At 42.8% G+C, this 21,709-nt stretch overlaps 1 protein-coding gene across 1 annotated transcript in view; it reads right to left on the bottom strand.

Moving 5' to 3' along the window:
• LOC145342063 (lysosomal protective protein-like) overlaps positions 1-21,455 on the bottom strand; it is a 42,599-nt gene extending 21,144 nt beyond the window's left edge. The window contains exons 1-2 of the mRNA XM_080187263.1: positions 21,114-21,455; positions 990-1,101 (exon numbers count right to left, since the gene is read on the bottom strand). Of these exons, the coding sequence (XP_080043389.1) occupies positions 990-1,101; positions 21,114-21,262 (261 nt within the window). The 5' untranslated portion in view covers positions 21,263-21,455. The remainder of the gene's footprint in view (positions 1-989; positions 1,102-21,113) is intronic.
• Positions 21,456-21,709: the final 254 nt, after the last annotated feature.

Raw genomic sequence — 21,709 nt, 5'->3', positions numbered from 1 at the left:
AACTGGAATTAAAATATGGTTTTGAGCACTCCAACCAGTGGTGCCCACTGGTCATGAAAGGCCTCAAGCAGTGGACAATGCATGCTCCCTCTGCAGAGGGACCTGGGTATGAATGCAGCTGCAGTAAAGCAGCAGATCATCAGGCCAAACGATCTCCCAGCAACCCTCTGTCTGAACCTGTTGATGGCCACCTTGGCCAGGCCCAGCAGCCAGCTTACAAGAAAGCACATGACCCTGCCCAAACCTGTCTGCACAGAGTTTGTGAACACAATTCTTCATGCTTCTGAAGGGGGAGCAACAGTCCAAAAGCTTGTACTACCAAATAAATCTGTTGGACTTTAACCTGGCGTTGAGACTTCTTACTGTGCTTACCCCAGTCCAATGCTGGCATCTCCACATCAAAATATTAGGAGCATGGAGCTGAAGTGCAGCCTGACATTAAGGAGCAGCCCCTTCAAATAATTGGAAGAGTGAATGCACCCTGCACAATACACACGTGGATCATGGATTCTTCAAGGCTGCATGAAACTCAGGTGGCCTGGGAGTCCATGAACTCCCTTAACTTTTTCCTACTTTATACTATTTATGAAGAATTGTTGTTGTTTCTCTTCCCACACTAGTGTGCAAAGCAGACTTTTAATTATTTTCACAATGTGCATTTCTTGAAGTAGGTTGCTAGTCAGTCACTAGAGGCTGAGAGCTTGAGGGAGTGTCACTGCATCAAGTGTGGCTGACCAGGACCTCTCCTGCTTTTACACCCACTTACTCATCCTGAATCCACATTCTATAACTGAGAAGGGGAAAGGACTTGTGTTTTCTGAACTTCGAGCACTATATCATGCTGGTAGGTGGATATTGGGTTAGGACAGAATCAGGAACCTTGGCTGTTCCCCTCCCAACAGGTCAGAAGAGAATTAGAGCCAACAATGCTATCCTGACTGAGGTTAACCAACAGTAAATCCTCACCTTTCAGTAAGGCAAGTACTTACATGCAAAGGTCCATTTTCAGAGAGGAATCCATCCAAGGAACTGCACCCAGGTCCACCATTCAGCCACAGGATTACAGGATCTTTCAGTGGGTTTCGCTGAGATGTCACAAACCTGCAGAAGACAAAACAAGTTGGAATCAATGCCTGTGACTGAAGATCTTTCAAGAGCATGGAGGGGTGAGGAATAATTTTAGGAGAATCATGCACCAGGACCATGTCTCTCCCTCCTCATCTGAAGGCATTGGCTGGAATTTTAATGTCCCACCCACCACAGGAATCAGAGTGGGCAAGGGGCAGACAATGGAAAGGTCCATTGACCAAATAGGATTTTACAGTTTCAGGATGAGTGAGGCTGTAAAATCCTGCCCATTGTATCTGTGATATCCAGGTCAACATTTGCACACAATTTCTAGCAAGAGTGCCCTGAACAAGGCCTTTAATGAATTAGTAGGATTTAATCGTCTGTGGTGAGGTAAATCCAGAATAAGGGGTTTCATCCCAAAGCTAGAGTGAGATGCTTCAGGAATTAACCAATATTTCTTCAAATCTGAAGCACTTCCCCTAAACAAGTGGCATGGATGCCAGGTGACAATTTAGAGCTTTCAGGACTGGTATCTTGATAGTTACCATTCTGAAATCAACAGTTGCTCTTGGAGCTAAGAGTAAACTTCAGGATTTGTGCAGCAAAGCCCCAACATCCTGGATAATTAGGTATTAAAATTGTCCAAAATGTTTTGAGATTGTACAATAGCAATCCTCATTTAGAGTAATCACTTGACACTTCAAACCACCACTGGAAAAAGCTTGCATCCAAGACACTAACTTAAGTGAAATATTTCTTCTTCCCGAGTTCTGTTGCTGTCTCTAAATTAGCTAAAATACTTCCTACATGTTACAAAGGTCACAGGGGATCATCAATAGATCCTCATGTGCTTCATGGAGTATAAACTGCCTCATTGAGGGTCAGAGGGTTTTTAAATCCTGTTACTACCAGACTGTTGTAGGTCTGGAGGTGAAGATTACCATACTGTAAGCTGCAGTGCAGCCCTTTCTGTTGTGTACTATAAAAGGTGTTGGTAGTGGGAAACTGGCATTTAGCTGAATTATTATATTGGCAATGAGGAGAAATTTTTTCATTCTCCCTCAAGACAACCTCCATAAGTCAAGAATTGTCTCTAGTAAGAAGAGACAATTATGCCTCTTCTCAGGAAACTAGGGTCCTGTGACAGTAGGGGAAAAACCAGGTCCAAAACAAAGCTTGTGTTACTTCTGTGCTAACAATATTGAAGGAGACAAAAACAAAAGTGATATTAACAATTGTATTATTACAGCTAAAGTTGCCCTGTGGTAGAATTACTAGTGATTGACCATTTCTTGAAGATGGAGGTGGCCACAGGGGCTGCAATCCTTGTATTGGAGAAAAGACCTATAAGCACCTCCAATCAAACATCCAGATCCTGAGATTGGAAGATATGAATGCCAGCTTTGCCACCTACACCAGGGGGGACTTTTACAAATAAAAGGCACCACAATGGCCCCAGTTACTTGTAAGCAAACAATCAGCTCATCTCACTTGTGCAGGGGCACAGACCAAGCCTTATTTGGAAAAATTGGCTCCAACAGATCTGGCTGGCAATCTTCAGGCTAGAAGGAGGAACTAGTACAAAGTTTGATACCCTGGAGCTTTTCTAGAGGGCCTGGTTTAAAAAAAAGGAGCTAAAAACCAAGATCTACAGTAACAACAACACTATGGCTAGTTATTTCAGAGCAAGAGCAGTCCCTTACTCCATGCTGGAAAAGATGAACACTAAACTAGGGGCCTTGAAAGTGTGGATATAATAAGGCCTGTGCAATATGCAAAACAGGCCTGCCAATAGTCCCTGTTCTTAAATCTTTGTGGGGGACTATAAACTAACAATCAAACAGGTCTCCAAACTTAATAGGTAGCCCATGCCTCAGATCAAAGATTTGTAGACTAATTTAACTGGCAGCAAGACATTCTCCAAGTTGGACATGAGCCAAGCCTATCTTCAGCTTGAATTGGACAAGTCCCCCTGAAAATATGTAATCAACACACAAGGGACTGAGTATGCCATTTGTCCTTTGGGTGTCAGTGCATGCCATCTTCTCTGTCCAAAGATGGACAGAGAACATCCTTCAAGGGCTATCCAAGGTACCAGTATACTTAGATGACATTTTGGTCATGGAAGTTTCAGATAGGAATACCTGGCCAGTGTAGAAGTCTTGCAGAGATTTTCCAGTGTGGGAGTTTAGTTGAAGAGTGAGAAATGTGTTTTCCAAGCAGCCAAAGTAACCTATTTAGGTAGATGGCACTGGAGTTATATCTGATACAGAATAAGGCAAAGGCCAGCAAGGAAGCACCAACTCCAAGGAACACCAGAGTTAAAATCCTTTCTTGGATTAGTCAATTACAGGAAATTTATCTGGATTTTGCTTACAAAAACACCAGAGATAATCCTAGGAAACACTGCAGGTGGAGGCTTTTTCAGTTACTGTCATCTAACTTACTGGCCTATTAGCTTATGTTAACTTGTGATGCGATGCTGTCACATCGCTGGAAATATGGGACAGAAAAGACAATTGTGTTGTCTCCAGGACCCTTTCAGATGCAGAATAAAGGTATTCCCAAATTGAAACGGAAGGATTGGCAGTTGCATTTGGTGTGAAGAAGTTCCATCAATAAGTCTACAGCAGATTTTTTGTTTTTTTTAAAAAAACAGTTATTGACCATAAACCCTTATTGGGCCTTTAAGAGGGCAAGACAATTCCCCCCATTGTCTCCATTTGGATGCAACGCTGGACTTGTTACTGGCAGCCTATGAATATCTTCTTGGACACTGCCCTGGACATAGGTAGCTAATGCATTGAGTCACTTCCTGTTGCCCATAAGCCTGGTGCTTTTTTTGTTTTAAAAACCAGCATCAGAAGAGGTGTGATGACTCAACTTTCTGGCAATCTTCCCAGTGTCAACAAGCCAGATTAAAGTCTGGATCTAAAAACATCCAAAATTAGACAGGATCCTACAAGGTAGATTCCAAGGATGACACTTTGAAGTGAAATCCTACCTCACTAAGAAAGCTGAACTTAGTGTTGAGGATGGCATGATCTTTGAGTCCCAACTAATTGTTCCATTCTCAGGACAACATCCAATATTAATTGAACTACACAACAGACACCTGGGAGTATCAAAAATGAAGATGCTGGCCAGGAGTTATGCCTGGTAGCCCATCTTGATTCTGACATCATAAACTTTGAGGCAATGTGACCTATGCTAGGAAAATCAACAACATTCAGCCTCCCTACACCCACAGAGGTGTTCTGCAGGCCATGGGTGCATGTGCACATGGACTCTGCAGGCCCCTTTAGGGGTTCCATGTTTTTAATTATGATGGACACATTCCCTAGTGGTTGGAAGTGACCTCATGGTCTCCACAACTTCTCAGGCTATGATCAAGAACTTACAAAGCTTCAATATACATTGAATACCAGAAGTCCCGATTTTCAATAATGGCACAGCTTAGTGGTGATTTCTAGAATTTTGTGCTCTCAATGATATCCAACATATCAGAACTGCACCTTATCACCCAATGTCAAATGGATTGGCAGAATGTGCTATTCAAATCTTCAAAATGGCATGAAGAAACAACCAGTAGCATCCATGAAAGCCAAACTGGCATGTTTTTGTTCCATCACAGGACTTCACTGCACACCACAACAGATGTTGCTCAAGTGGGGCTGTTAATGGGAATGACAGCTTCATACCAGATTGATAAAATTACTGCTGGAATCAAACCAAAATGAGAAAATGCTGGAAAATCTCAGCAGGTCTGGTAGTATCTGTAAGGAGAGAAAAGAGCTGAGGTTGAATCCAGATGACCCTTTGTCAAAGCTTGTCCTTACAAATGCTGTAAGAAGTCTCACAATACCAAATTAAAGCCCAACAGGTTTATTTGGTAGCAAAATCCACTAGCTTCGGAGCACTGTTCCTTCGTCAGTTGAGAGTGCCACTTCCTCATCTCGTATTCAGGTTAACTCTGGCATGTGCTCCACTGAGGCTCCATCTCTCCCTTATGTTAATTATTTACACAGACAGTAATTTATCTAACAGATCTGTGGAGCAAGAAATAGAGTTAATGTTTCAAGTTGAATATGACTCTTCAGAGGAAGTTATATTTGACTTGAAACAGTAACTCTCTTTCTCTCTCCTCAAATTGTTTCATCATAAGAACAGAAAAGCCAGAATAACTTTTTTTAAAAAAGCATGAAACTTGTAAATATTGAAATTCAGAGACACTTGGATGGACCCACACAAGTAACATGTTAGCACATAGCAAACAATTAAGCAAGCAACTGGCATGTTCACAGAAACAAGTTACAGGACAGAAAAGGTCATTCAGCCTGTCATGCATGTCTGGCTTCCTGAAGGAGCTACTTACCTAGTGCCATTCCTCCACCCTGCTCCTCAACCTTGTACATTCTTCATTTTGATATCCGATTCCCTCTTAAATGCCTTGATCGAATCTGTTGCAACCCTGCTCTCAGGCAGTGCATTCCCCACCCAAACCACTTGCAGTGTGGTAGTTTCTCATGTCACTTTTGCTTCTTTTGACAAATACTTTAAATCTGTGCCATCTCGTTTTCAATCCTTTCACAAGTGGGAACAGTTCCTCAATCTACTCTGAGTTCCCACTGAATTTTGAATTCCTTCATCAAGTCTGGCTTTTATTGCAAGGGGATTGGAGTTACAAAAGTAGGAAGTCTTGTTACAATTCTACATGGCTTTAGTGAGAACACACCTCAAACACAGCATGCAATTTTAAAGGAAGATATACTTGAATTAGAAGCAGAACAGCAAAGGTTCATTAGGTTTGTTCCTGAGATGACAGGGTTGTCCTACGATGAGAGGCTGAGTAAATTGAGTCCATATTCTCTGGAGTTTAGAAGAATGAGAGGTAATCATCTTGCTGAAACAGTCAAGATTCTGAAAAGGCTTAACAGGGTAGATACTGAGAGGCTGTTTCCCCTAGCTGAGGGATCTCTAACAGAGGTGCAGTTTCAAGATTAGAGATAGCAGATGTAATATTGAGAGAAGAAATTTCTTCACTTAGAGTTGTGAATCTTTGAAATTCTAAACCCCAGCAGGTTGTGGATGAGCCAAACATAGTTAGGATGAAACAGACAGATTTTTGGTCTCTTGGGAAATCAAGGGATATAGAGTGGGACTAGAAAATAGAGTTCTAGTCCAAGATCAGCCATGTCATATTGAATGGTGGAGCAGGCTCATATGGTCTACAACTGCTTCTATTTCTTAAGGTATGTTCATAGTGTTGCAACTCAGACAAACTGCTGACTAGTCACACCATTGGCAGCAACTTGCAAAAATAGTTTGCATAATATTCACTATCTTTTGGCCACAATCAGAATGACTTTAAAAGCAGGTCAAGTTGTTCTTATGACCCATCACTGTGCAGTACTTAGAATGCACATGATCAGTAATTACAAGCCTGATACAAACATTGAATTCCAAAGTCCAATCTACATCCAGTTAAATGCAAGTACAAGGTTATCAATGTTTCACCTAGAGACACACAGGGGCTCATTACCCAACCCTGCTATCACTGGCCCTTTTTGGCTGCAGTATCCACATCATGAACCACAGCAATTCATCAAGGTTACTTCAGTAGCATCTCCCTCCCCTGGAACCTCTACTTCTTAGAGGAAGAGCAGCAGCAGAGTTATACATCACCTCCAAGTTCCCATCCACATCACCATACCATCCTGACATGTACCCTATGGACGCAGTTGTCGCTTCATTGTCCTTGGGTCAAGATCCTCGAATACCCTCTCTCCACACACCATGGACTGCATGGATGCAGGAGATGGTAATTGCCCATTACTGTTTAAGGAAATTAAGGATGAACAATGCATGTTATCAGTCTTGCCAGTAACACCCACATCCTGAGAGCACAACCACAATTTGAAAATCTGGATGCTTTTCTTTCCTGTGGAAATCAGGTTTGAACCCACAGCAACACTAGTCTATTGGCATAAAATGAACATATTCTTAGTCTAATACCTCAAATTATTCCAAAAAGTAGCCTCGCTCCTGCAAGATTCTCTCCAAAACAAGTTCAAAAGGATAGAACTGAACTTGAGTCCACAGCGGACAGCCACACACCAATATTACCCATTTGAAAACCTGTTACTGTGCTGCACAGGAGGCTTCAGAGAAACCATGGGAAGATGGGCTGTCTGAGACTTTGTGGGTACAGGGACTGACCTCAGAGAGCTGCAAGGGTTTATCAAGCCAGAGAAGTGGAGAAGGAACAATTCAGAAGCACAAGTCTTGATGATAAACTACACAAGGCAACTATTATAATGAGGCAGGGAAAAGTGGGACACAGGCTCCATTTGTTGCACAGATTCCTAATCTAAAACAAAAACAACAGAAGGCATTGATGGCCTTCTCTCATACACATTAGATAGGCATGTTTCTGTTCTCCATCCTCTTGATCATTAGAGGATGAATTAACATCCACAACTTTCTCGAAGTTCCTTCCCCCCTTATTGTAGAATGAGAAAGAAAACTAAATACAAAATGTCAGAGACTGAGGAAGGCTGAAAAACAGTAAGAACATAAGAAATAGGAGTAGGCCACCTAGCCCTCAAGCCTGCCCTGCCATTCAATAACATCATGGCTGATCTGAAGTGGATCAGTTCCACTTTCCCACTTTCTCCCCATAACCCTTAATTCCCTTGTCTATCAAATCTACCTACCTGTGACTTAAATATATTCAGTGAGGTAGCTGCCACCACTTCAATGGGCAGAGAATTCCAGAGACTCACCACCCTTCGAGTGAAGAAGTTCCTCCTCAACTCTGATCTAAACTGCCCCCCCGCGCCCCCCCCCCGCGCCCCCCGCCCCCGCGCGCCCCCGCCCGCCCCGCGATCAGGATTTGATTCCAGCCTCAGGTGACACTGGTTTCCTCCAGATGTCCCAGTTTCCTCCCACACTCCAAAATGTACAGGTTAGATACATTAGCCACAGTAAAAGCACTGGGTTACAGGGACAGGGCCTGGGTAGGGTGCTCATTCAGAGATTTGGTGCAGACTCTGGGCTGAATGGGCTCTTTCTACACTGTAGGGATTCTGTGCTTGGACAGCTCAGCTGTGATACTTTTCACAGCTGCAGGGCAGACCAACTCTGCTGCCTAAGCTCAGACATGAATAATGGTCATCTGGACAAAATAAAAAGAAACATTACCTGAGCTTTACAGGCCTGAAATACTCTGACCATTGAGCAGTGGTCACGTTGCTTTAGAAAAATGTGCAATCAACCAGGACATTCAGTATAAAATTACCTGTTCCAGCTCACTGCCACATTCTGACAAGTCTCAAGATCCCTTACAATGAGATCACAAAACCATCCAGCCTTATTACACAAGATTTTTTAAAAAATTTGTTTTAAGAAAGCTTTTAATGTGTTGCATCCTTTCTCCAAAATACATTTGCCCATTTGATTTGTACAGTCTACATGAAGATTACAGTGACAATAATTCTAAATTACTTTAAGTTAAAGACCTTAAACAAGGAGTTAGGAGAACTAAAAGGCATCATGAAATGTCCTTGGCAAACAGGATTAAAGGAAAATCCCAAGCTGTTTTATACGTATAAAAGGAGCAAGAGGATAGCTAGGGAAAGGATAGGTCCACTCAAGGACAAGAGGGAATTTATTCATTGTGCCGGTAGAAGCGGGTGAGGTCCCTAACAAATGCTTTGCATCAGTATTGTTGACATGCCCCAGAATATCAAACTAAAAAAGGTGGTGTTGGGTGTTTTGAAAAGCATTAAGGTAGACAAGTTCCCAGGACCTGATGGGATCCATCCCAGAATACCGAGGGAGGAAATTGCTGGGGCCTTGTACAAAATCTTTGTATCTTCTTTAGTCACAGGAGGATGAGAAGAGCCCACGTTGTTCCCTTGTTTAAGGGGGGTAACAGGGATAATTTGGGAAATTAGAAGACTGAGCCTTATGTTAGTGGTTGGGAAATTGTCAAATTGTCAAAGAAAATTCTTATGGACAGGGTTTACTCATTTGGAAAAATATTAGCAATAGGCAGCATGGTTTTGTGCAGGGGAGATCATGTCTCAAATGAGATTGGGTTTTTTGAGGAAGTTGCAAAGATGATTGATGAGGGTGGGACAGTGCATGTTTGAGGGTAAAGTCTGCATGGACTTTAGGAGGGCCTTTGACAAGGTCCTTCATGGCAGGCTGATACAGAAGGTGAAGTCACATGGGATCTGCAGTGAGCTGATAAAATGGAAACAGAACTGGCTTGGTCATAGAAGACAGTATCAGTGGAAGGTGTTTTCTGACTGGAGATCTATGGCTAATGGTGTTCTACAGGATCAGTGCTGGGAACCCTGTTTGTATAAATGATTTGAGGAGAATGTAGGTGGTCTAATTTGTAGGTTTCAGATGACACAAAGATTGGGGGAGCTGCAGATAGTGAGGAGGATTGCTAGAGGATATAGCAGAATATAGAGAAGCTGGTGACTTGGGCAGAAAAGTGACAGATGGAATTTAATCTGGACAAACGTGAGGTGATGCATTTTGGAAGGTCTATTGCAGGAGGGGAGTAAACAGTAAATGACAAAACCCTCAGAGGCATTAACAGAGCATTCTAGGTGTATAGGTCCACAGTTCCCTGAAAGTGGCAACACAAGTGGATAAGGTGGTCTGGAAGGCGTATGGCATGCTTGCTTTCGTCAGTCAGGGCACAAGAGCACAAAAATTAGCATGTCATGTTGCAGCTGTATAAAAAAAACTTTAGTTCGACCACATTTGGAATATTGCACATAGTCCTAGTTGCCGTACTACCAGAAGAATGTAGATGCTTTGGAGAAGGTACAGAAAAGGTTTACCAGGATGTTGCCTGGTTTGGAGGGTATTAGCTAGTGATTGGACAAACTTGGTTTGTTTTCACTTGAATGTTGGAGGCTGAGGGGGCACCTGAGAAGTTAACAAAATGAAAGGCATGGATTGATGGCATCTCTTTCCCAGGGTAGAAATTTCAATTACAATGAGACACATGCTTAAGGTAAAAGGAGATGCGAGACAAGGTTTTTTTTTTACACGAAGTGGTAAGTGCCTGGGATGTGTTGCAGAGGAGGTAGAAGCAGATAGAAGAGCAATGTTTAATAGGCATCTTCACATATGATTAGGCAGGGAATAGAGATACAGACTGTACAAGGCAAAAGGTCTTAGTTTAGAAAGGTGTCATATTCAGCACAGGCCTGCTCCTCAGCTGTTCTTTACGCTTGTTCATTAAAGTCCCCCACATTGCATTGCCTTTAATATGAGCTCTGATTTCTTGCTTAATGCAATGTCCAACTGTACAATTGTTAGTTGGCTTAAAACTACCCCACTAATCTTTTCTGACCTTTGTTACTTCTTCCCTCTGCCCACATTGACTTTACTTCCTGTTCTTCGAGCAATGACTGCCCTTTTATCATCCTTTATTGTCAAGTCTACCCTCTTGGTCACATTGATTTATTCTGCTCCTTTAAAATAATTCTGGAAATTTAGTCCCAAGTTTGGTGACCATACAGCCATGTCTCTAATGGCTACCAGATCAAACCTATTTCTCTCTATTTGTGCCATTAATTTGTTTATCTTTCTACAGATGCTTATTGCAATCAAATAAAGTGCTTTTAATTTTATAACAATTTAAGCATTTACCCTTGATTTGGCCTTATTCACTGATGCACTATTACTGTTAAACTTTATATTCTTTTCCTGTCACGCCTCTGCTTATCTTTACCATAAAACCAGGCACTGCTCTGTGGTCACGACTTGTTTCTTTTGATTTCTAAATTCCCCTTCACTTGAACCCATCTCATACATTCAGTTGATACATAGGTCATTGCAATACAAGTCTCTTAGATTATTTTCTAAACCTGTTCATAACATTTCAGTCATTTACGTACCAGGATCATAGAATCCCTATAGTGCAGAAGGGGGCCCTTTGGCCCATTGAGTCTGCACCAACATCAACCCCACCTGAGCCCAATTCCCATAACCCCATGTATTTACCTTGCTAGTCCCCCTAAGGGGACATTAAGGGGCAATTTAGCATGGCTAACCTGCACATCTTTGGAGTGTAGGAGGAAAACAGAGCACCCAAAGGAAACCCATGCAGACACAGAGAGAACATGCAAACTCCACACAGACATTGACCTGAGGCCAGAATTGAACCTGGGTCCTTAGCTCCAAGGCAGCAATGTTAACCACTGTGCCACCAAGGATCCCCCAAGCCTCTTCAGACCTTCACTGTTCCTGGCTTTACCATTTAAAAAAGTACCTGCTTCTCTCATTTTAGGCTATTTGCCTACATTGACATCCATTGCCAGAGTTTTGCCCACTCACTTAACCTAACATCTTTGTAATGTTACACTTCCATTAACATAATACCACTCATCTTTGTACCATCAGCAAATTTGGATAAGTGGCTCTCCATCCCATCATTAAAGTCATTAATAGTGAACAGTTGAGATCCCAACATTATGGGACACCATTAGTCCCACTCAATTAGCATTTTGATGCCCACTATCCATATACAGTCTACTTCAACTAAGCCAATCTCTAATTCCAACTTTAACTAACAAGGCTTTCATGTGGAACTTTGTTAAGTCCATATAAATCACATTCAAAAACATTCCCTTGTCCACTACTGCTGACTGGACCAAAATCTAATTGCCCTTGAACAGAGGATATTTTTAAGAGTCAACCATGGTGTCATGGATCTGGAGTCACATGTAGACCAGACCAGGTAAAGACAGAAGATTTTCTTATCTAATGGGCATTTGTTGCTGGAATTTGAGGTAGGAGATTGATACTCACTCACACCTGCGGGGACGGGGGACGGGGGACGGGGGACGGGGGACGGGGGACGGGGGACGGGGGGGCAGCAGCAGGAAGAGCTATTGAGTTTGTCCCAGTCAGCAATGGGATCAATCTCCTCTGCAGGATAAAGCAGATGAACTCCTGTCTCCCACACCAGTTTGTTCTTGTTGCCTCAGATTGTGGCTGCCTTGTCTCAAGATGGAAGTTTTTTGGTGAGCGTCTGAGGTATGTTTGATTGGTATGGCTCTCATGATGGGTTTAGAGGCTTGTGGCATTAGTGGGTGTTAGGTATGAGCAGTGATTAATGGAGAGTGATGGCAGTTTATAGTTTGGGTACAGGTGGAAGAGTCAATTACTGTGGGCATAGGTTAAGGTGCAAGGGGCAAGGTTTAAAGATGTGCAAGGCAGATTTTTTTTAAAAAAAAAAAGAGGGTGGTGGGTGGGTGGCTGGAACTCATTGCTGGGGGAGGTAGTGGAAGCAGACATGGTGAGTTTTAAGGGGCATCTGGACAAATACATGAATAGGATGGGAATAGGGGGACATGTTCCCCAGAAAGGTAGGGGGTTTTAGTTAACTCAGGTAGCATGGTCAGTGCAGGCTTGGAGGGCTGAAGGGCCTGTTCCTGTGCTGTAATTTTCTTTGTAGTTGGCATTTGAAGGTGCATACTGCTGACCTTTGTCACTGAGGAATCTTAAGAGGTGGATTCTTGGCATTGTCCTCTGCAGGTGTCTACTCCAATTGCAATTTCATTGCAAATGGAATAAGGCACTGGACATTGTGCCCACTAGCTAAAACATTTGCCACGAGCCTGCCAAGAGGCATACCTGCTCCCAACCAATAACCACACCCCCACAGCTATGAGTGGCAGAACTATTACCTTCTGGACCAGGAAATCCCACCTCGAAGAGCTCTCAGCAATCTGAGGCCCATAGCTCTCAGTACTAGAGGTGTGCAGTACTAGATCATAGGTTTGGGTGTCTCACTGGTTGCCAGGCTGGAAGACCAAGGCAAGGGCTGAGATTTGAGGGGGCATCTTAGAGGGTAGAGGGGTGCCTTTAGTGGGCCCAGGATCCCATTGAGCCCACCACAGAGAAACCTGCTGGGCTGGCCACTTAGCATGGACCTCTCCTGCCACAATAGGGGCAAGTCTTTTGTTGTGAATTAATTGTTCATTTGGGAGCCTCAATTGGCCCACCAGCAGGTGAGCCATTCAAAGTCATCCCTGCTGCTGTTATAATTGTGTTGGGGCAAATGGGTGATGGACTGGCCATTTGCTAGATTTAACTAGTCCCCTCGCCTTCAAACCAATTGTTGGAGGAGTAAAATCCAACCTCATGCAACTGGAGAGGCATCTCACTCCCTAGAGCGGTTCTCCACATTTCCACCTCCTCTACTGGAGTGTCTGGTGCAACATTGGAGGATCTGGGTGTCTGCTCATCCCCACGTTCAACCATTCTTCTCTATCATTAGTGAGAAAGATGTTGGTATAGAAATCAGGGAGAAGGACTGTGATATAATTAAATAAATTAAACAGAGGTGGTTTTGATTGATCTGGCAGGCTTAAAAGTAGATCAATCCCCAGGGCTGGGCAAAATGAATCCCAGACTGTTAAGCTAGGCAAGGAAGGAAATAGCAGGGGTGCTGGAATAACTTTCAATTCCTTTTTGGCCACAGTAGGGGTGCCAGCCGACTGGAGGACAGGTAATATTATTTAAGGAGGGAGAAAGGATGAATCAGGAATCTACAGACCAGTCAGTCTAACCTCAGTGGTGGGGAAACTATTGGGAGCAATTCTGAGAAACAGAATTAATTGGCATTTGGAGAGACAGGAGTTAAACAAAACTATGCTGACTGTTCTTGTTAAGGGAAGTTCATGTCTGATCAACTTGACTAAATTTTTTCAAAGAGGAGACCAGTAGACATTGAGGTGTTTTTTTTGGGACTTCAGTAAGTCTTTTGACAAGTCCCACATGGGAGACTGATAGCAAAGCTCAAAGGATCCAAAGAAATTTAACAGATTTGATCCAGAATTGGCTGAGTTGCAGGACGAGGGTGGAGACAGTGAAGGTTTTTTTTCCCTGACTGGAAGACTGTGTCCAGTGGGGTCCTGCAGGGATCAATGTTGGGGTCCTTGCTGTTTGTGGTTTATGTAAATTATTTAGATTTGAATGTAGGAGGGTTGCTTAGTAAGATCATGGATCATACAAAAACTGGTAGGATGGTAAATAGCAAGGAGGATAGTCTTAGTTTACAGGAGGATATAGATGGGCTGATCAATGACAAATGGAATTCAATCCGATGACTAAAAGGTGATTCACTTGCACAGGACAAACAAGACAAGGGGATGCATGATGAACAGCAGGATCCTGGGAAGCACCAAGGATCAGGGGGACTTTGGCATGTATTTACACTAGTCCCTTAAGGTAGCAGGATAGGTGGATAAAATGGTTAAGGCACATGGTATACTTGCCTTTATTAGCCAAGGCATAGAGTTTATGCCTGAACTGTCTAAAACATTGGTTAGGTCACAATATTGTGCAACATTCTGGAATCCACATTATGGAGGGACAGTCAGCACTGGAAAGGGTGCAGAGGAGATTTACCAGGATGTTGCCTGGGCTGGAGAATTTTAGTTATGAGAGAAATTGAATAAATTGTGGTGGTTTTCCTTAGTACAGAAGAAATTGACAGTAGGGGAACATGATTGAGATGTACAAAATTTTGAGGGCATAGACAGGAAGAATTTTTTTTCCCCCCATGGGAGAATCAGTGACAAGTGGGCATAGATTTAAATTAAGTTAAGGGGCAGGAGGTTGAAAGGGGATGTGAGGAAAATCTTTTTTGCCCAAAGGATGGTGGGAGTCAAACTCACTGCCTGAAAGGGTGGTGGAGGCAGATACCCTCAACATTTCAGAAGTATTTAGAGGTGCACTTACCATGCCAAGGCATACAAGACTATGACCAATTGCTGGAAAATGGGATTAGAATAACAGTGGTTTGTCTTTGACTAGTGCAGATGTGATGGGCAGAAGGACATTTTTTGGTGCTTAGACCTCTGACTATGATCTTCCTTCCATTATGCTTCTTTTGGTTGCACAGTTCATATCATTCACAACTCTGCAGATATGCAGGTACAGACCGCTTCAATAAAACAACCTGAACAGCAGCAAGTAATTGTCACACCAAGCAATGACAATCACCAGCAAGAGAATATCTCATCTTCTCCCCTTGACATTCAATTCCATTACCATCATTGAATTCCCCCCATCACTAACATCTGGGTGTTACTATTGATCAAAGACTGAAATGAGCTAATGACATGAACACAATTCCTTAGATAATGAAGCAGTCCACATTCAAATGCAACAAGATCCAGACAATATGAGATGGCAAGTCACATTCATGCCACACAAAATGCCAGGCAATAAACATCAGCAAAGAGACATTTTAAACCACTGCCCCTTAACATTCAATGGTGTTACCATCAAAGAATTACCCCACTATCAACATCCTTGTGTTACCATTGACCAGAAACTCAACTGGACTCACCACAAACAGTGGCTCCAAGAGTAGGTCAGAAACTAGAAATACTGTAGTGAATAATCATAGAACCCTACAGTGCAGAAAGAGGCCCTTCAGCCCATCAAGTATGCACTGAACAATCCCATTCAGGCCCTACATATTACACCCACTAATCCCTCTAACTTATGCATCCCTGGATAAAGGGGCAATTTTTTAGCATGGTCAATCAACCTAACCTGCACATCTTTGGGCTGTGGGAGGAAACCAACAGACATGAGGAGAATGTCTGTGTGGCGTTTGCAGTCACCCGAGCTGGGAAACAAACCCAGGACCCTGGAGCTGTGAAGCAGCAGTGCTAACCACTGTGCTACGTGCTGCCCAATTCATTTCCTGACTCCCGCAAGCCTGTCCACCATCTACAAGGCAGAAGTCAGGAATATGATAGAATGCTCCCTACTTGACTGGATGAGTGCAGCTCCAACACTCAAAAAGCTTGACACCATCCAGGATAAAGCAGCCCACTTGATTGACACCACATCCACTATATCTACAAGATGCACTGCAGCAATTCACCAAAGATCCTTAGACAGCACCTTCCAAACCCACAACCACTTCCATCTGGAAGGAAGAGGGCAGCTGATGCATAGGAACACCATCACCTGCAAGCTCCCCTCCAAGCCATTCACCATCTGAAAATATATTGCCATTCTTTCAGTCACTTCGTCAGAATCCTGGGATTCCCTCCCCAATGGCATTGTGAATCAATCCACAGCACAGGGACTGCAGTGATTCTAAAAGGTAGCTCACCATCACCATCAAGGGCAACAAGGAACGGGCAATAAATGTTGGCCAGCCAGCAACACCCATGTCCCATAAATGAGTTTTAAAAACACCATAGCTACTAGAGCAGATCAGAGTCTAGGAATCCTGCTGCGATTAACTCATCCCAACTCCCCAAAGCCTATCCACCATCTAAAATGCACAAATCAGGACTGTAATGGAATACCCTCCAGCAAAACTCAAGAAGCTCAACACCATCCAAGACAAAACAGCCCACTGTTTTGCTGACATGCACCAACTCAAATATTCACTGCTTTCACCAGTGGCGCAGAAGATGTATTGCAGCAACTCAAAGGCTCCTTAGACAGCAACTTCCAAACCTGCAATTTCTACCACCAAGAACACCACCAGTAAATTTATCACTACCACTTGGATATTCCCTTCCAATTCAGTCACCATCCTGATTTGGAAGTGGTCAGCAGGTCAGGCAGCATCTGTAGGTACTTACAGGGAGGCAGTAGCATACTGGTATTGTCATTAGGCTAGGGTAATGCTCTAGGAACCTGAGGAATTAAAATTCAATAAAAGTCTTGAATTACAAGTCTAAAAATGACCATGAAACCACTGTCAATTGTCATACAAACCCATCTGGTTCACAAATGTTCTTTGAAGAAAATCTGTTATCTTAACCTGGTCTGGCATACATGTGACTCCAGATTCACAGCAACTCTTAAATGGCCCCAGGCAATTAATGTAACACCTGCAACCCATGAACAAATAGCACCATTCCTCCACTGTCACCAAATCAAAATCTGGGAGCTGGCTAATTAACAGTATCTTTTGTCCTTCACAGACACCTCACCAGCAGTAAATGTCAGTTTTGCCAGTAATGCCTACATCCCATAAAAAGTTTCTAAAGTTACTTGCAGATACATTTCTACTTTCACAACCTCAGACATCCCAAAGTGCTTTAGAGACCATGAAGTATTTTGGCAATGTTGCTGCAATTGTTATGCAAAACATGTAGTAGCTAGTAAAATAAAAATTAAAAACCCCACTAACCCAACACCTATACCCAAATATGAAATGGTTCATAAAAGTCACTTAAAACTTCAACTTAATGGATCATAGAAGGTTTTAAAAATGAGGAAGCTGCCTGACATTGTTTTCAAAGTGAATCACAGACAACTCAGCAAGATTCAATGCTGTCAGAGCCTCTCACTGGGTTGTGGCTAAGAGAACCTAAAGCTGGAGTGATGCCAGTGCTGGAAACTGAATCCACAGGACTGCAACCCAAGCCTGGGGAACACATAGGAAACTTGCCTGCTTGGTCTCCAGCTGTTGCACACAGGCCATACCCAAAAACCTACCAGCTCTGCTACTCAAGCTCTCAGCTTACAAGCCAGTATCTCACCTCAACCTTTCATCAACTCTGCATAGAACTATCTTTAAAAAAAAAAATCAGGCCCCATTTATTGCTTCTCCTCAAATATGGAGAATGGAAAGCAATTGTGACAGGATTGGAAAAATGCATTTTTCACTGACTGGATTGCAGCATTCCTCAGGCTAGGGTCACTGATTAGGCATAGCCCACCCATTTTTGTTTTGTACAGGCAGTATTAACAACTAACCATAACAGACTAAAAATAGCCATTTAACTGAAGGAAGGAAAGAACAGCAAAGCAATATAGGGACAAGGAAAGCAGGTAGAAATAGTTAATTAATACTCACAGGAAGAATAACCACCAACATGCACTTGGTGAGACAAACAGTAGGCCTATGATGTCCCAAGGGATCAAACAATGATACAGGCACAATTCTGACACACAAGGTGGATACCCTAATGTCCAAGTAATAAACAACTTATTAATTAACCCACATGAGAGAACATAGACAGGATCATAGTCAGGAAAGCAGAAAAGTTACTAACATGGCTCTCATACAATCCTTAGTCAAGTTCCAAGTCATGCTTTATTACCCACAAAACACACAGCAAATAACCCACACCTTCCTCAGCTATCCTCTCTTAGTACACCTCAGCACTCTGCTTATATAATCTGATAAGGCTGCACAGCTGATCCTTGGCTGTCTTGATTAATGAGATTGTCATGTGACTTCCTGTGGCCATCTTGGTCGGCATAGCTACACTCAGCAACTATGCTGAATGAGGGGTGGATATGATCTAAAAAATGGAGGTCAAGTGTGAAAAATACCATCCCTTTTTTAGATTTTAGTTAATTTTCTTTCTTCACCAGCTACACACACCTACGTAACTGTGAAAGGATGTAGAACAATGCTGAATAAACAGAGTTATGGTGCAGATTAGTCCTGATCTAATCAAATAGTACAGCAGACCCCAGGGGCTGAATGACGGGTCTTGCAGTGATCAGGAACAGGAACTCTGACTAATTCCCCTTAAGCAAGGGCTGATGTATTGCAGCTCTATCATTGTCCCACCTGTCAACTCAGTAGTCAGCTTTCCTAATCTGCTAGAGTCAGCTATTTGCTTTGTAAAATGCAGTTTGAGAGTAGCTGGTTTAAACTGGTAGTAATGACATGTCTGAATGTGCAACATATTATCCCATTCGCTGCCCTTTCTCTCAATCACCTCAGATTCAGTTTCTGGCAGTAGTTCCAAACCTATGATCCTAAGCTATTCTCATTAACCCTTTAAGTTCCAGTCATAGCTCAGTTGGTAGCACACTTGTCCAAGTCAGAAAGTTACAGCTTCCAATTCTGCTCCAGAGTCTGGAGTAGAAAATCTGGACTGACACCCCAATGCAGTACCAAGGAAGTGTGGCATTATCAAAGGTGCCATTTGTCAATGAGATGTTAAACTGAGACCATGTCTTCCTTCAGGTAAATGTGAATAATCCTGTGGTACATTCTGAAGAGCAGGTGTTATCTTCGGTGTCCTGCCAATATTTATATATCCCTCAACCACAGATCAAATGCTCATTATCACCTGTGAAAACTGGCTGCCACTTTTCCTACATCGCAACAGTGACAAACTTCTCTAAGCAAAATACTGAAATCTAAAATATAAACAAAAATGCTGGAAATACTCAGTGGGATAGGTCGCACTGGTGAAATGAGAAACAGGGGTAATAGTTCAGGTTGAACACTTTCATCATATCTGTTGAACAGTGCTGCCCTGACCCACTGAGTATTTCCAGAATTGTCTGCTTTCACTTAAAAAGTACTTCTATAAAGTGCTTTGGGACATCCCGGGACTGTGGAAGTACTAAATGGTTTCCAACTATTTCTTTGTACGTAGCTGAACATTGAAGATGGCATGACTAGTGGAGAGAGCAGTTAATAAAGCAGGTAATATCCTGGGCTTTAGTAATAGGGGCATAGAGTACAAGAGCAAGGATGTTTTGAATTTACACAAGACACTAGTTGGACCGCAGCTGGAATACTGTGATAGTTCTCGGTGCCACCCTATTGGAAGATGTGAACACATTTGAGAGTGCAGAACAGGTTTACAAGAACGGTTCCACGGATGAGAAACTTCAGTTAGGGGGATAGATTGGAGAATTCTCCTTAGAGAGATGGCTAAAAGGAGACTCAATTGAGGTGTTCAAAAGGAAGGGAGGGAGGAAGGCACAGTCAAGGACCACAGAACATAGTCCAAAATCTTTGAGGAGTGAAATTTGGAAACACTTCTACACGCAGAGGGAGATAGTTTGGAACTTTCTTCCCCTAGCAGCCAATGAAACTGAGTCAACTGTTTAAATTGGAGATTGCAAAATTCTCACTTCAGTTATGTTTAATAACAAGAGTTTCTCCCCCCACCTCTTCCTTAAAATGGGAATGTGCAAGAATGTCAGGCAGAGAAAGACTATCTTGGTCCATCATACTTGTCCCACATAGTTGTGATGCCTGAAACATTGTGATTAGATATTATCCTCTCCAGCAGCAGTGTCATTTCCTGAGACACACAAAACCAATACTGCAAAGCCAGTAAGACTGCTGAATAAAAAAGATTAAACAGTGATCCAATTGACATGTTTGAAATGATTAAAGAATTTAAGCATAGAGTGGAACTATTTCCTCTTGTGACAAAGTCCAGAATTAAGTATATATACTTAAATTAGAGTCAAGGTGTTCAGGGATAATGTCAGGAAGCACTCCTTCACATTCAGGATAGTGAGAATGTCCAGCTCTCTCCAAATAAAAATCAATTGAGGCAAGGAGTCCACTGAAAATTTCCAGACTTGGTATAAATTTACTTAAAATTTAACTGGGGTTTTAATCACTGTAATTACTGAACAATATAAACGCTGTAAGTAGTCTCACAACATCAGATTAAAGTCCAACATGTTTATTTGTTAGCACGAGCTTTCGCAGGCACTCACCTGATGAAGGAGCAGCGCTCTGAAAGCTCGTGCTACCAAATAAACCTATTGGAATTTAACGTGGTGTTGTAAGACTACTTACAGTGGCTACCCCAGTCCAACGCCAGCATCTCCACAATATAAACGCTATCACATTACAGCAATACTCAAGCTAAAATCTTCTCAAACATTCAACCAGACTTCCCCATTTGGGATAATTCTAGAATTCTCCGACTTCCCTATCACACAGAAACCTAATCCAATGTACATCATACCACAAACAAACTGGAAGGAGAAAATGAGGAAGGGGGCAAGAGGCGGAGATACGGTTGAGGGATTTTAGCTTTGAGATGTTTATTTCTTCCTCAGAGTATGGTAGGGTTTAGTTTTCACAAGCAGTTACGTTTGCCTATCGCGCCTATTCTTCCTATCTGATCAATGACGTAAACCAGATCTTCACTCACTGATCGTCCAGGAAGCCAACTAGCTTTAGCCTGTCCCCGGTGTCACGGTAAGGACATCCAGCAGCCCGGGCTCCTGTACCATTCACTTACCAGTAATGTAGATGTTTGCCTGAAGATGCCTGTAGGTACCCGGACCACTGTCGAAAATTGAGCTTGTTGACCAGACCCGGCAAGGACAGGACTTCATCTGAGATGAAGTACCCTTGAACGCCACAGAGAAACAGCAAAGCCCACCACATCGCTGTCTAGCAGGCGGAAGACTGAGACCAAAAGACCAACAACCACAACCCGGACGACCTCAGGAATGCAGCAGTCACGATTAGCTCCTCGTATGACCGGCTCGGAAGAAGACGATCACATGACCGACAGTAAATGACACATTCTCGAAAGCATGGGCGGTGCGGAATACATATTAACTCCTGTGACACTGCCAAATATCCTCTGTACTAGAGAGAGGTCCTGTGGAGTAGAAGGGGCGAGGAAACAGAAAGAAAAAAACAAACCAAGAGAAAGAAAGCATCAGCGATTGGCAGTGAGTGACATACAGAGAGATAGACAGAAAGAAAGAAACACACAGACGAGACAGATAGAAACAGACACACACACAGACGACACAGAAAAGGACAGACTGAGAAAAAGGCAGGCAGGCAGAGTGAGATACCGGCACTAGACTGCAGGAAACAGAC

Source organism: Carcharhinus amblyrhynchos, chromosome 4 (genome assembly GCF_965287045.1).
Source record: "Carcharhinus amblyrhynchos chromosome 4, sCarAmb.v2.hapA, whole genome shotgun sequence".
Taxonomy (NCBI): Eukaryota; Metazoa; Chordata; class Chondrichthyes; order Carcharhiniformes; family Carcharhinidae; genus Carcharhinus; species Carcharhinus amblyrhynchos.
The sequence above is the reverse complement of the archived record's forward strand: the minus strand, read 5'-3'. Positions and strand labels throughout refer to the sequence as shown.